The sequence below is a fragment of the Oncorhynchus masou genome, chromosome 9 (assembly GCF_036934945.1).
Source record: "Oncorhynchus masou masou isolate Uvic2021 chromosome 9, UVic_Omas_1.1, whole genome shotgun sequence".
Lineage (NCBI taxonomy): Eukaryota > Metazoa > Chordata > Actinopteri > Salmoniformes > Salmonidae > Oncorhynchus > Oncorhynchus masou.
The window spans coordinates 47,622,619-47,638,245 of NC_088220.1; the positions used below are offsets into that span (position 1 = coordinate 47,622,619).

The 15,627-nt window shown below is 40.9% G+C and overlaps 1 protein-coding gene across 3 annotated transcripts in view; it reads right to left on the reverse strand.

Annotated features, from left to right (window-relative positions):
* LOC135546070 (ubiquitin conjugation factor E4 A-like) overlaps nucleotides 1–12,933 on the reverse strand; it is a 28,201-nt gene extending 15,268 nt beyond the window's left edge. Inside the window, exons 1-8 of one of the 3 annotated variants that reach the window (XM_064974195.1) lie at nucleotides 12,824–12,933; nucleotides 10,891–11,062; nucleotides 10,389–10,559; nucleotides 9,433–9,545; nucleotides 8,979–9,131; nucleotides 7,782–7,941; nucleotides 5,581–5,783; nucleotides 5,193–5,384 (exon numbers count right to left, since the gene is read on the reverse strand). In XM_064974195.1, the coding sequence (XP_064830267.1) occupies nucleotides 5,193–5,384; nucleotides 5,581–5,783; nucleotides 7,782–7,941; nucleotides 8,979–9,131; nucleotides 9,433–9,545; nucleotides 10,389–10,559; nucleotides 10,891–11,020 (1,122 nt within the window). In that variant the 5' untranslated portion in view covers nucleotides 11,021–11,062; nucleotides 12,824–12,933. Of the gene's footprint in view, nucleotides 1–5,192; nucleotides 5,385–5,580; nucleotides 5,784–7,781; nucleotides 7,942–8,978; nucleotides 9,132–9,432; nucleotides 9,546–10,388; nucleotides 10,560–10,890; nucleotides 11,080–12,823 lie in introns of all 3 variants that reach the window. The other 2 variants (XM_064974196.1, XM_064974198.1) reach the window with 2 other exon arrangements.
* Between the last annotated feature and the right edge of the window lie 2,694 nt (nucleotides 12,934–15,627).

Sequence of the window (15,627 nt, forward strand, 5' to 3'; positions counted from 1 at the left end):
CCGTGAAGCACTGGGGTGGCAGCGTCATGTTGTGAGGGAGCTTTGCTGCAGGAGGGACTGGTGCACTTCACAAAATAGATGGCACCATGAGGATGGAAAATTATGTGGATCTATTGAAGCAACATCTCAAGACATCAAGTCAGGAAGTTAAAGCTTGGTCGCAAATGGTTCTTCCAAATGGATAATGACCCCAAGCATACTTCCAAAGTTGTGGCAAAATGGCTTAAGGACAACAAAGTCAAGGTATTGGAGTGGCCATCACAAAGCCCTGATCTCAATCCTAGAGAACATTTGTGGGCAGAACTGAAAAAGCGTGTGCGAGCAAGGAGGCCTACAAACCTGACTCAGTTACACCAGCTCTGTCAGGGGGAATGGGCCACCCAACTTAATGTGGGAAGCTTGTGGAAGGCTACCCCAAAACGTTTGACCCAAGTTAAATCATTTAAAAGCAATGCTACCAAATACTAATTGAGTGTATGTAAACCTCTGACCCACTGGGAATGTGATGAAATAAATAGAAGATGATATAAATAATTCTCTACTATTATTCTGACATTCCACATTCTTAAAATAAAGTGGTGATCCGAACTGACCAAAGACAAGAGACTTTTTACTCGGATTAAATGTGAGAAATTGTGAAAAACTGAGTTTAAATGTTTTTGGCAAAGGTGTATGTAAACTTCCGACTTCAACTGTATGAATCTTAAAATAAGACATTTAATAAGTATGAAGTAGAAAGTGAATATCCAACAGAGATTGGTAATAAAAATAGAGTAACATCGTTAGGGTAGACAAATTAAAACAATGCCTTCCAATATGAAGAAAGATATGTTTTTGTTTTGTTTTGTTTAAAACCTTGCAATGGGGGGAAAAGCAGAACTTGGTTTGAGAGTGATCCATGTGTATTAGTAGTAATATATTGAGGTCTTCCAATTGGGAAGAAGGGAGTCCTATTTGAAGGAAATAGATATGGAGACTAGTGAAAGTAACAAAGTGAATGGTAATTGGCTTTCAGATAGCACTCTGATAATGCAATATCTTAGTAATTTGAAGTAAATGTTTCAATACAAGGTCACATGACAAACAAAGGGATTGAGCATTGGGACTGATATTAAATTAGAGGCCGCTATCTGGTGTTTGGGTTAGAGATAAGCACCCTGTGGAACAATAGATAGCCGCCAGTACACACTGAACTCAAACAGGCTGTAAGAGACACAGTGTGGACATTTGGGACAGAGGTATGAATAATTGAATAAGACACTTTTTTGACCATTTCTAAATTCTATAGTTTGGGTAGCACCAGTGTTTTAAAAAATAAGGTAATGTCCTCTAAAACAAATATCTGTTTCCATTACGTGGAACTGTGTTCAGAATGAAGTAAATCTAGGTAAATGTTTTTAGTACCGAATATTGAGCTCATAAGCCAGCACCAACTTTTTGAAGGTACTAGCAGATTTGTTAAACAACAGGTTTCATCTTTTGACTAGTTTATGTCCCAGGGACAGTTCGTACAGAACTGTATGTCAATGCACCAGGTCAAAATAACATTGATTACAAGAGAGGGGTTCTGGGATTGCTTACTTTAGAAGGTACCTATTCAGCTTGATGGGTAAGGTCTAGCCATTTTGTTTGTTTTTACCCTACAATTTTTACCACACATACGCCAGCACCCACACACAACCCACCTGTTAATGAATATTTGTTAGTGGTTAATACGCTTGTTTGATTTATTGTGTGGGGTCTTTTTATTTCTGTTTTCGTGGATTTTTCACGGGTTAGAAAGGATGCAACTTAAAGGGTACACAAATGAACATTTCTGAAGCTTCTAATGTCAGAGTTTTGGTTGCACACATATAAATGATATTGATAACAAATGCACTGAAAACCCCAATGTAAACCTGATACACAAAATGTTTGAAATATCTTTAAATAATGTCTGATTTACAGGGAAACAAACACTCAATAGGGCTGCCTGACCTCTGATCTGACTTTCTGGTGAGGCCTGATCACCCTCACTAGAAAGACTTGAGACATTGGGTGAGATTTAAATTGGCTATGTAAACACTAGATAATTAGGAAGAAGGATATAATTTATTAACAGTCATATGTGTGATTCGGAACAAGAGACAGAGAGAGAGCTGCCCCTGAATGAGGGACACCTGTCTCTAGTCTATTTTACCATTACCTTATGGGATACAATTAAGTTAAGATGCAGTCATCACGGGTTGTAATTCTAATTTGATTTGTTATTTTGAATTAACAGGCAGTGCTTTTTTTTGTGATGCATGAATCACGGTTAGTCATGTGTTTGAAAGGGGGAATTACCAGTCCCCCGGGGCCCTTTGGTAAATATGCAAATTGATTTTGTTCACATGCCAGCCTATAAAAGGAAAAATATAATGTTGGTAATGGTGACAGTTACTTCAAATGGATTGAAGTTTTCCCCACCTCTAGTTTTATATGAAGAAATGTATTGCTGTTTTGTTGTTTCCTTTGTTTTTGTCTTGCTTCAATAACAAATCTCACCAGACTGGGTCTGATGGATGGGCGGGATTTCTCCCTAAGGATACGCCCTCTGACTCCCTGACCCTGTAACTCTGCGGTGAGATCGCCAAGATGATAGGGGTGTATAAAAAATGGTTTCAACTGGGCGTTGGTATTCTCTTTGGCATTTGTCTTAGAAATCAGTGAATAATTTGACAGTCATACAGTAAATAATTTGTATAGATTTCCTGAATCAGAAATGCCCTAAACTAAACTGTTGTTCTGGTCTGTCTTCTCTCGAGGAATTTAGGCTCTTCCAAAATTGTTTATTTGGGGTATCAGACTGACTGTGGAGGTCTGCACACTGCGAAATGTATAGTACTTTATACTAGAAATGCATTGAGATACAGATCTGTAATTAACATGCCACACGCAACAAAAGCTCCAGCTGAAATGTCATTGCCAGAAATCAATCAATTAAATTGTGTAATGAAGCATTTGTGTAACTGTATGAAGCGAAGGTCTTAAGTAAAAACATTCTACAGCAATGGTTTTACAAGTATAACCCAGAATGACTGTATAACCCAGGATGAAGCGTTTGAAATGAAGTGTCTGGTTTTATGTGTTGATTTCCCTTACTTTAATAGAAATATGATATAGAAGCTAAAATCTAATGCTTACCTTAAAATGGAATGACTTATCACACAAGTGACAAGAGGATGGAATGTGATGGACATGTTTATGTTGGTGCTTTTCTAATAACCAATTTCTGTGTTCATGCAAGTGACTGATTGAACAAATCTTCACTATCAGTATCTGAAATTTGGCAGTACACCCAGAATCTTGGTGTGAGAAAGGGATGTCTCAGTTTCAAGGTCTCAGCTTAGAGAGAAGAAACCTTGTGAGGTATTGGTCGGTCACATGAACGACACAAACTTAATGATGAATAAGCTAAATCATGAAAATAGAACTATTAGAAAACTAAATGGGACTTCCCCGGGTAGAGCTGTGTAATTGGTGCATTGAGTTGGTTGGAACCTCTCCACTCACATACTCTGGACGGGAGGTAATCACTTAAAACGCTGTAACCTACACTTGTTGTTCTACTGGTGTGTTTATAAGATCTTGTGGTGAACTCTCCGGACAAAGCCCCATATTATGTTGTCCATGGATCATTTCAGCATGCCATTTCTTGTTCAATTCAGATTTTTTTATTATTATTATTATTTTATTTTTTAAATACCCCTGAATACTATGATACCCTGTTTTTGTCTGAAACTGATCAAAATGCTGTTTAAAACAGGGGTGCTCAAACTTTTGGGCTTGGTGGAAGTATCTAAGTATCTGAGTAGTGGGCCGCAGGCCGAAGAAATAGACATGATTTAGAAATATAAAAAAGGTAAACAATAGTTTTTTGGGGGTCTTTAAACACCATCTTCGTAGTAAGCAATCATACAATCAAACTTAAAAATTACTGTGAGGGAAAAATTATGTATTCACCTTATTTGTTGGCTATGTAACAATTATTTACTTAACGAACAGTAAGATATTTCTGTCTTGCAAATGCTGTGTTTTATGGTCTCCATTCTAGCACCCTGCAGCTAGTCTGGGTGTTGAGGACATGGGTTCTACTAGAGATAGCTTGAAGCAAACAATTGACTTGTGTTGTAGTAAGCAATCATAAAATCACACTTAAAAAATTACTCAAATTGTAGCCATATAACTTGACACCAAACAACACATTCTGATTACCAGTATTAAAGATGCATAAACAATTATTGAAGCGTGGTGGCACAGAAACTGCAACCAAGTTTATATGTTCATAATGCTAATAACTTGAATATGTTTCAAATGACTTAAATATGCACTACGCAGAAATCGCTACGCCATTTACTGGTTGCTAAAATTGCTATGAAAACGCTATGAATGATATGAAATACATTTTGCATAATCCAAAATATTGAATTTTCAATTTGTGCACAAAACCGAAATTAAAAGATGCAAAAATGAAATTTAAGACCGGGAAGCATAAAAATAGTGCACATAGAACATATATACCGCTTCTTAGACTTGCTTTCAATGAGATCTATAACTTACATTTCTATGTTAATTTGGTTGGGTAGCCAAAAAATATTTAAATATTGGAAAGTTGTTGGGAAGTTCCAGTAAATTTCGGGGAAGCTCATCAGGCAGAAGCGCCTCTAGCCTTTCGGGGAGAAACAAAACATTTTAGTGCCCGCCCTCTTGGCAGTGGATAATTGTTTATGCATTGTTAAAGTAAAACTTTCAGATAACATTTTGCAGTTTTAAAAGTAATTTCATGTAATTCTACTCATTTTGCCATGGGGTGGAGAGAAAATATTGCAGTTTCAAAGGTAATATCCTCAAAATCTGCACATTTTGCTATGAGGTGATTTTGTATTTATTTTTTCAGTTTGAAGCTAATTTCCTGCAATTCTACACATTTTGCCAGGACTTATGTCATGTACACATGATATCTGAGTGAGAGTGACTCAAACATAAGCTTAGACTAAGCTAGTGTCTGACCCTTAGAATCTGTCTGACTCTTGGCAGTACGCTGGATGTAGGCCTAAGTGGAGTTTTGGAGACACAGAAGATGATAAGGTTAGGGGTCCATCCCAAATAGTACCCTATTCTCTATATAGGGCAATACTTTTGACCAAAGCCTCTATTTCTAGAGCCCTTACCTGGTGTATGTTGGATTCCTGGACCTTCATTTCCTGTGGACTGGAGCGTGACGGGTTGAGGAAGAAGCCGTGACCCTCCACCACCCCCGGGGTCTTCAGCAGGCAAGAGATACTCAACACAGTGCCAAGGAGGGTCTTCTGATACTGAAGCCCATTGTTGGGATCTTTGGGTTGGATGTGCTCCACCAATACCTGGAGGAAGACAATTTGAATTATATTATATTAGCAAAGAGTAAACTACTTTTGAGATCAGGGCTGTCAATTGTAGACATATGAATGCAGTTGTTAAAATAATAATAATCTTGTTATAAATAGAACAGCATAGAATATAATCAGGGTTGTAGAAAACAGTCCAGAGGAGTGATGACAATGCATTACGGCCCCTGACCGTAGCGATATCTTTTTGCCGGCTGAAGTAGAGGAGCAGGTCTAGGTAGGAGAAGAGTAGCAGCTGGCAGAGATCCAAGTCTTTCACACGGCCTTGGAAGATATCGAGCACAGGCCCGATCACCTCGCTGAAGGTGCGCACCTCCTGGTCAGCCAGCAGGCCAGCGATCACCTCCTCCACGAACTCCACCACCTCCTCCAGCTCTGCAACGCACAACAGAAACCACACTTAATGTCAGAGTACTTCTTGGCTCAAAAGGGGCATAGGTATAGAAAAGTAAAAACCCTGTATAATAGGCCTGTTTAATGCAGAGAATATACTGTACTTTACAGAACCATACATGTACAGGGATTTTCCTGGCTCATAAAAGGGTTTAGGTATACAGTACCAGTCAAATGTTTGGACAGACCTACTCATTATAGGGTTTTTCTTTATTTTTTACTATTTTCTACATTGTAGAATAATAGTGAAGACATCGAAACTATGAAATAACACATATGGAATCATGTAGTAACCACAAAAAAAGTTAAACAAATCTAAATCTATTTTAAATTTGAGATTCTTCAAAGTAGCCACCCTTTGCCTTGATTACAGCTTTGCACACTCTTGGCATTCTCTCAACCAGTTTCACCTGGAATGCTTTTCCAACTCTTGAAGGAGTTCCCACATATGCTGAGCACTTGTTGACTGCTTTTCCTTCATTCTGCGGTCCAACTCATCCCAAACCATCTCAATTGGGTTGAGGCCGGGTGATTGTGAAGGCCAGGTCATCTGACGCAGCACTCCATCATCCTCCCTCTTGGTCAAATAGCCCTTACACAGCCTGAGGTGTGTTGGGCCATAGTCCTGTTGAAAGACAAATTATATTCCCACTAAGCGCAAACCAGACGGGATGGCTTATCGCTGCAGAATGCTATAGTAGCCATGCTGGTTAAGTGTGCCTTGAATAAAATAAAAATCACAGAGTGTCACCAGCAAAGCACCGCCACACCATCACACCTCCTCATCCATGCCTCACAGTGGGAATCACACATGCAGATATCATCCGTTCACTTACTCTGCGTCTCACAAAGATACGGCAGTTGGAACCAAAAATCTCAAATTTGGACTCAGATTTCCACTGGTCGAATGTCCATTGTTCATGTTTCTTGGCCCAAGCAAGTCTCTTCTTATTATTATTGGTGTCCTTTAGTAATGGTTTTGTTGCAGCAATTCGACAATGAAGGCCTGATTCACACAGTCTCCTCTGTTAAGCATTTATTTAGGCTGCAATTTCTGAGGCTGGTAACTAATGAACTTATCCTCTACAACAGAGATAACTCTGGGACTTCCATTCCTGTGGCGGTCCACATGAGAGCCAGTTTCATCATGGCATTTGAGGGTTTTTGCAACTACGCTTGAATAAACTTTCAAAGTTCTTGAAATGTTCCATATTTACTGACCTTCATGTCTTAAAGTAATGATGGACTGTTGTTTTGTTTTTGCTTGTTTCAGCTGTTCTTGCCATAATATAGGGCTATCTTCTGTATACCCCTACCTTGTCACAACACAACAGATTGGCTCAAACACATTAAAGAAAGAAATGCCACAAGTAAACTTTAAAGAAGGCTCACCAGTTAATTGAAATACATTCCAGGTGACCACCTCAGCTGGTTGAGAGAATGCCAAGTGTGTGCAAAGCTGTCATCAAGGCAAAGGGTGGCTAGTTTGAAGAATCTCAAACTTTTTTGGTTTCTACAATGATTCCATGTGTGTTATTTCATAGTTTTGATGTCTTCACTATTATTCTACAATGTAGAAAATAGTAAAAAATAAAGAAAATCCCTGGAATGAGTAGCTGTCCGAACTTTTGACTGGTACTGTATATTAGGAAAAATAACTTAACAGATCAGTAAAGTATATTCTCTGAATTGTACAGGCCTCTTTCCCACCATTTTCTGGACACAAACCACACAACAACAACACATAGCAAAGTGAAGATATTGTACTCTCATAAACGCAGATCGACAAGTTCAAAGCAGTAAAAAACAGTTATTTCATCAGCAGGGGCAAACTAGCCTAAGTTACAGCACATCCTGTCTTGGGAGGCCTTAACAGTCGATACCTGAGCAGCAGACAACACCATTTTCTTTGGCTACTGAGATAGAACAGAAGAGGGATCCTCAGACAGTCGGGCTGCTTTAATAATTGAATGGACTCACGGGCTCCGCCGACTCCCTCAAGCAGCAAATCCAGTAGCTGCTCATACACGTTCTGGCTGATGTAGATCTCGGGGGTGAGCAGGACTGTGCGCGTGTTGGACACCGTCAGGTTCTTACAGCGCACCGCATACGACAGCAGCTTCTCCGGTACTTTGGTGACCTGGGGGTGTGTAATGTCAGGAGGGAGCAGGGAGGTTAGGAATTTGTCACATCATTGTCAGCGATGGAGCACAAACTAAACATGCTTTATTTTGCCTATATGCAGACTGAAATTATCTAGAAATAAACAGCAGATTTATCCTTAAGACAGGTCATTCATTATGTTCAGTAAAACGATTTACATTTTCACACTATTGTGGCAAACTGAACTGTGCAGGCTCTGATATTTTCATTTTACATTGTCCTATACACCATGGTTTAGGCACTGAGTGAAGAAAACATTAAGGGCACTTACTACCATATCCCATTCAAAAGCACTTAAATCTTTTGTCTTGCCCATTCACCCTCTGAATGCCACATGTCCATGTCTCAATTGTATCAAGGGTTAAAAATCCTTCTTTAACCTGTCTTCTCCACTTCATCTACACAGATTTTTTTATTTTACCCTTTTTTTCTCCCCAATTTCGTGGTATCCAATTTGTAGTAGTTACAGTCTTGTCTCATCACTGCAACTCCCATACGGACTCAGGAGAGGCGAAGGTCGAGAGCCATGCATCCTCCGAAACACAACCCAACCGCACTGCTTCTTGACACAATGCACATCCAACCCGGAAGCCAGCCGCACCAATGTGTCGGAGGAAACACCGTACAGCTGGCTACGACAGAGCCTGGGCTTGAACCCAGAATCTCTGGTGGCACAGCATACACAGTGCTCTTTCCATGACGGACTTGCCAGGGGAATCCAGGTGAAAGCTATGATCCCTTAGACCACTGATGATGATCCCTTAGACCACCGCGCCACCCGGGAGGCCCCATCTACACTGACTGAAGTGGATTTGACAAGTGACATCAATAAGAGATCATACCTTCTTTCACCTGGATTCCCCTGGCAAGTCTGTCATGGAAAGATCAGGTGTTCCTAATGTTTTGTACACTGTGTATGCCTGTTACAGCACACTTTTCCTGACTGAATTCTGGCTGGCAATTCGTGGAGGAAGAAATTGGGAATGAGAGTGAGTGCTGTGTTTGTGACCCCACCTCTTCCTTGGCTCTCTGGTAGCAGGCGTAGAGGAAGGGTATGGCGCACTTGTCCCCAGCGTCTCGGTCAGCAGAGAGATTCACAGCATTACACGAGGTCATGTAGATGAGGTGGTTCCCTGGCTCCAGCATCAGTAATCTGTTGAAGAGTGCCTAATACAGGATAAAAAAATAAAAAAAATAGTCAAACTTAGCCAACATTCTGTGCTATGAACATTATGTACTTATTTACTGATCTCTGCTCCCTGTGGATCATAACGTTCCTATGAACATTGTACGCTATGTATTTTTCACTATACCATCTTCTTAGAGTAGACGATGAACTGTGTATATATAATAGACCTAGTCCCCTGAAAATACAAGCCAGCGAGGAAATCGTCATGGCATAGAGGTCAACTGAGCTGACCAGCGAACAGTTCACTACCACCATTCCCAAAGTCCAATCCTATTGTACCTGCTCGATGTTGTCCATGTCCAGCCAGTCTTGCCCGTCCATCTCTGCGGCCATCTCCTCCAGGAACACACAGCGTGGCGGAATCCCATTGCCTCCTCTCAGACTGGGGTCACCTGAGGTCAAACAACAGACATGTTGAAGAGCAGACTCCAAACACTTAAGACCATTTTAATTTTCACTTACAGCAGAAACGGTCATTCATGACTCATTCCAGTATCCAGTTTATGAGTATTAAGTTGGGGTGAGTCATTTATTCTTTACTGGACGGCCCTGAAATGGAATACTAAGAGGCCAGCGGTCCAGCAGCACCAAAGAGCACGAGCCGATTAGATTTAGACTAGAAATTGACAGAAAGGGGCTCCAGCATCGGGGCACTTTCATGCCAGTCAGTGAGGGATGATGAGCAGAGGAGGATGACAGTAATCGGGGACCTGTAGACTCCCTTGATGACACAGCCTCTGAGTCAGTCAGTTGGCTGATGCTCTCCATCTAATCTAGTACAGCCACAGAGAGATGTCATGAAGAAAAGACTGCCAGGAAGGATGGTTGTACTGAATTCCCTTACAAAGGAGTTTAAGAAAACTGTAATCACACATTAACCATGTTTCAAATCAAGCACCTCAGATCAATCAACAGAAAACACAAGGGAATAAAGGAGACAGTCAGAATGGGGATATTGCTGGGTGATGAATCGGGCCGTTGCTTGTGTATGGGCACATAAATGGTTGCCTGGGAAATAGACTGATTTGCTCTACTTCATATCACTACGCTACATCAGATAAAGCCAGCCAGGAAACAGTAAGGGTTGTTTACATGACAACAAGATTCAGTAAACTAGAAGAAGGGACAAGTGGCATCACGCTGCTACTCCAATGGGGGGGGGGGGAAAGTGCCCTAAACAAAGTAGAAATAGTGTAAAATCCCTAATACGCTCCAATCTAACTTCCCGCACTTACTGTTGTCCAAGGTGATGAGGAAGATCCTCTGGATCATGTGGTTGATGTTGAGCTGCTCGCACAGTTCCTGCCGCGACAGGAAGGAGCGGCTGATTTCGGCCACCGAGTCGTCATTGTCCTCGATGCTGTCCGAGTTCTCCGACTCTGACTGACTCCCCTCAGAGTCCTCCGCTGCAACACATGACATAAGCCAGCAGATATATGAAACCGTATGAGGTCATTGTCGAGCATCAAGCCAGTGAGCGAGCCGCATCATATCAGTAATGTTTAAGTTAGACACAGACAAAAATGAGTAGCACAGTGGAACTATTAGAGCTGGAGTGGCCAACCTTGGGGAGCTATAAGGTTTGCAGGCCTTTATTCCAGCCCAGCACTAAAACACCACCGATTGAGATAATCAAGGTCATGTCATGCAGCCGATTAGTCAGGTCACGTGTGTTAGAGCTGGGCTGGAGCAAAAGCGTGCACGCTTTGTAACTCCTCCTTAGGAGGGTTAACTCACAGGGTGGTTCGCCATGGTGCGAAGGTGGTTTCTGGCCCGATGCAAACTGCTTGGCGTCGGCGAGGGAGCTGAAAAGGGCAGCGAATGGGTTGCGGGAGATGTGTTGGTTGTTGTTGCCCTGGTCAGTCATCTCACTGGAGCATAGACTCCATCCACAGGTGCTGGCACCAGCCTGGACAGAAAGCTACACTGAGGTAACGCACTGGACTAGATTAGTTCAAACAAATCTACAGAAGTTGTGTCAAGTGTTAAACGTGTGTCAGTCTGTGAGGGCAATCTGGGGATGCAGGGGAACCCAGATTCTAAAATCCAGAACCTATTTTTCTAACTATCCACTCCTTATATTATACTCCGTGGCAAGAAGTGGAATGATAACTCAAACAGAGCGGCTCCCCTAGGCTAAACCCATACAGTATGAATTTTCATTCAGACCTGAGGAATAACAAGAACCCAATGTTTTAATTGATTTAATAACACTTTCTATTGAAAACTGTGAATCACAGACTGACTGATTAGCTTACTGATAGGGCTCTACAGTGCTACCATTTTGGAGGCATATGATCTTAAATATTTTGCTGTGCTACATGGAATTTGAATTTGGTAGAAACAATAGAAAAAGAAAAACTAGAAAAAATAAATCACCCAGGTAATAATTGTTGTAATGATTTCTTCCCTGTCCCGCTGCCCGCAGCCTCAGTAGTATGCAGACATGTGGAGGCACAGAAATTAAGGAAAATTGGAGAGCTACAAATGAGCTTCAAGAGTAGCTAGGAATCATACAGGCCCAATGTAGGCTAATATCCCAACCTTTAAAAAAAACTTCTGGTTCTCCTAAACCCTGTATTTTGTGGCAATTGGTATAATTAAAGGTGCAATCTGCATATACTACATCAATTTTGTTATACTTATAAATGTATTATATAAACCCATTGATTCTTGAAAAGTATAACAAATGACCCATGAGCCCCATTAGAAGCCAAAATATATGCTTGTTTTTCCACATTGTTTGTAAACAAGGTACATGTAAACAAACACTGTATAACTTCAAACCATAGTTAAAACAATAATTTGTTTATCATGGGTGGTAAGTCCTTGCATCCATAGTTCTGTCTATAAATTTGAGTGTGGTTACATTTCTCCAGCAGCATCTCTCAAACTTTGACGGAAACCGTGGCGGGGCATCTTCTTTGTTATTGTTTCTACTACGGATTGTCCCTTTAATAGCTGAAATGTTTCTTTGCGCTCCTATCATTTTTTCCAAATTAGGCTCACATGTGCACCCTGTAAAACATTTCACAGTAGAGTCCTGAATGAATGAGGATGTTTACGGTTTGACTGAAATAAGGCAGCATAGACAGACTGTCAACAGATGGACGTCTTCCATCTTACACTCATTTGGCGTAATGTAACATTATTACCATCATCTTGCATAGGAAAGGTTCTGTCAACTTCAAGTGTCGGTAAACTAACATTGACACCTATCAAACGCGCTCGTTAGTAACATAGCTAGTTAGATTGCTGACTAGCTAGCTATAGCCTGGTTGGCTAATTAACGAGTTGTCAAGTGATGGTGACTTGATGAAGCTTTATCACAACAAACGAATAAAGGGTGTTTCGTGATGTTTTATTTGAAGGGAGGGCACATTAGCTAGCTACTGTTACGCATCTTTAAATACCTAGAATCAATTACAGAAACGATTCTATAAGCAAGATGATGATGATGTAGCTAGTTGTCAGTGAATCACCGGTTCCGCTCAAGTAGCTAGCTAGCAGTCGCTTGCGTCGTATTTAGCTAGCTAACGTTAGGCTAGCAGCTGGACTATATTACATTAGCCAGGTAAATTGTTAAGACCGCTGTACTTTTTCAGTTAAGGGGCAAAACCCGACTCTTTTGACAAATGTCAAACACAAAAATATCGGAGTATTGTCATACCTGAAACAACAGCAGATACGTGTATTTCAATTAGCTAGAAATGCTTTATTTCCTCTACTGTGATTCTGGCACCGCTCTGAAAGCAGGCAGGATAACTAATTACTTCCGGGTCACGTTTTTTTTTTAAATCTTTCAGAATGAAAGTTCCACCCTGTATACTTTGTAAATAAATAATTAGTGCGAAAATTATGGATCATTTGAACAATTATCGATACATTTTATACTAGTAATAAAATAATAATGAAAACGTTTATATAAGATATTATGTAATTTATTTGTTTATTTGTAAAAAAAAATAATAATAATGTCAAGTTTAAATGGTCAACAATGTTTTTTTGTGTGTGCAGGGCCGGCGTTATGGATTTAGGGGGCCTGGCCCGCCCTAGCGTACCTCCTTGTCGGTCCAAATCAAATATTGAAATATTTATCATTTATTTGACCAAGACGCGCGCCGACAGAAAGAATAATCAAATCATATTATTTATTGGACGCATACACATATTTTATTGGTCGCGAAACAGCGCCCCTTTGTACCAGTATGTGTAAACCATGTATCTGATTCTGTCTGGACCAAAAGAGTATGACATGTTATACTTTTTCTGGCCAAACAGCATCAGATACATGAACTACGTATAATAGGATTTGAGAGGGGCGCTGTTTTGGACAGAAGGAGAATAGGTGGTAGGTGTGGTGAAGTTATCAGAGACCGAGGTATGCACCGAGGATCAGAAAAAAGAAGAGTCTGTGCCAGTAGGAGTGAAGTTTATGGAAAAAGTGGACTTTTGGCTGATCCATTTGTGGTTTCACGGTGGGTAAAAAAAAATAGTTGGGTCATGTGGAATCGGTGAGGGTAACCAGAAGTGGTATAGTAATAATTGTTTGGGTTTCTGTCGGGCAGAGGGAGAAGGCGTTCGGCGTTAGACGAATGGGGGAAAGAAAAGTGAATGGTTTCGCTTTCAAGAAAAGGGCATCAATGAAAGGAGTGATAACTGGGGTAGCAGTGAATATAAAAGTTGACCAGTAGAGGGGAAAGATTCCTGGTGTTTGTGATGCTCGTCGTTTGATGCGAAGCAAACAGGGTGGGGAGACAGAAGTGTCCTTGTCTGTTCTTTAGAGTTTTGAAGTTGTCTTTCCCCTACAAAGTGACGTTAGGATATATACGTTATCCTGTATGAGCGCATGTGCCGAATACATTACGATGTTACAGGTGTCAAGCTTATGGTCATGTGGCAGCAGTATGTAGGAGGGAGGGTGCAATGTGTGAGAAATGTGCAGAAGGGCACGAGACAAAGGAATGTGTAGTATTGGGGAAAGTAGTGGAATGTGTTAATTGTAAGGGTGCCCATGGAGCTGGGGATCAGACATGTCCCGTGTGGGAGAGGCAGGTTGAGGTTTCCAGGATTAGAGTAGTACAGAAGTTGTCATATGCTGAGGCAGTGAAGAGAGTAGAGGAAGATGAGTTAAAGGGGAGAAGTGGTGAGAGTAGTAGAGATATACCAGTACAGAGGGAGGAGTGGTGAGAGTAGTAGATATATACCAGTACAGAGGGAGGAGTGGTGAGAGTAGTAGAGATATACCAGTACAGAGGGAGGAGTGGTGAGAGTAGTAGAGATATACCAGTACAGAGGGAGGAGTGGTGAGAGTAGTAGAGATATACCAGTACAGAGGGAGAAGTGGTGAGAGTAGTAGAGATATACCAGTACAGAGGGAGGAGTGGTGAGAGTAGTAGAGATATACCAGTACAGAGGGAGAAGTGGTGAGAGTAGTAGAGATATACCAGTACAGAGGGAGGAGTGGTGAGAGTAGTAGAGATATACCAGTGCAGAGGGATAAGTGATGAGAGTAGTAGAGATATACCAGTACAGAGGGAGGAGTGGTGAGAGTAGTAGAGATATACCAGTGCAGAGGGATAAGCCAAAAAGTGATATAAGTTTCAGTAAGATTGGAGTTTTAACACTTATAGCAATGGTTATCAATTGTACTGCAGGGACGGATCAGAAGTCTCAGAAAATGAAGGTTGTGGTGGCAGCTGCAGAGAGGTATTTGTGTGTGTGAGACTTGACATCAGAAGAGTTACAGGGTGTGTTTTTAAATAAGGAAGTGTTTATGTCCCAACCTTTCAGGATGATGGCATGAGGTAGGAATAAATACATTTAATTTGTGGAGCAGTGTTCATTTTATTGTATATACTTTTGAAATTAGTGAGTGTAGTGTTAGATGGTAGGGTATTTTATTCAGTACTTTTTTTTCAAGCGAAGAATAAAGGAGTTGTACTCCAGTCTAGAGGGTGGCGGTAATGCAACACATTGAATGCCAACCACCGTTAAACCTCTTAAGAAGAAGAAGGGCGCTGGTTCGCTCATCGGATGCTTCCTACAGTAAGAGAGTTTTAGCAACGAGGAAGAGGCAAAGCGAGAGAGCTCAGTCTCGCCAAACTCTGTCCAGAATACGCCCAATGCGTTTGTATGGGCATAATATACAGACCTAAACTTGTCGCCTGCCTTCCCACCTTTGGGACAACTACAGCTATTGTTAGGATGGAGACATAAGCATCTTGTCATTACAGATCTCTGGTTTCAGCCTCTTGCTAATTGGAAAGGAAAGTTAGCGAGTGCACTGATAAGGATGCGGTCTTCCCTTAAATTAAAATTTTTCCAAATTGAAAATTGAAGTAAATTGAAGTTTTGCCAAAATTATATAATTACTCCTGTCTAAATAAAAACATTCAAAGTACTTCACCAGAAAGCATGACTAGTCACAGAGGATCAGTAGCTTTTTTTAAAAAATAGTGTAGGCCTATGCCT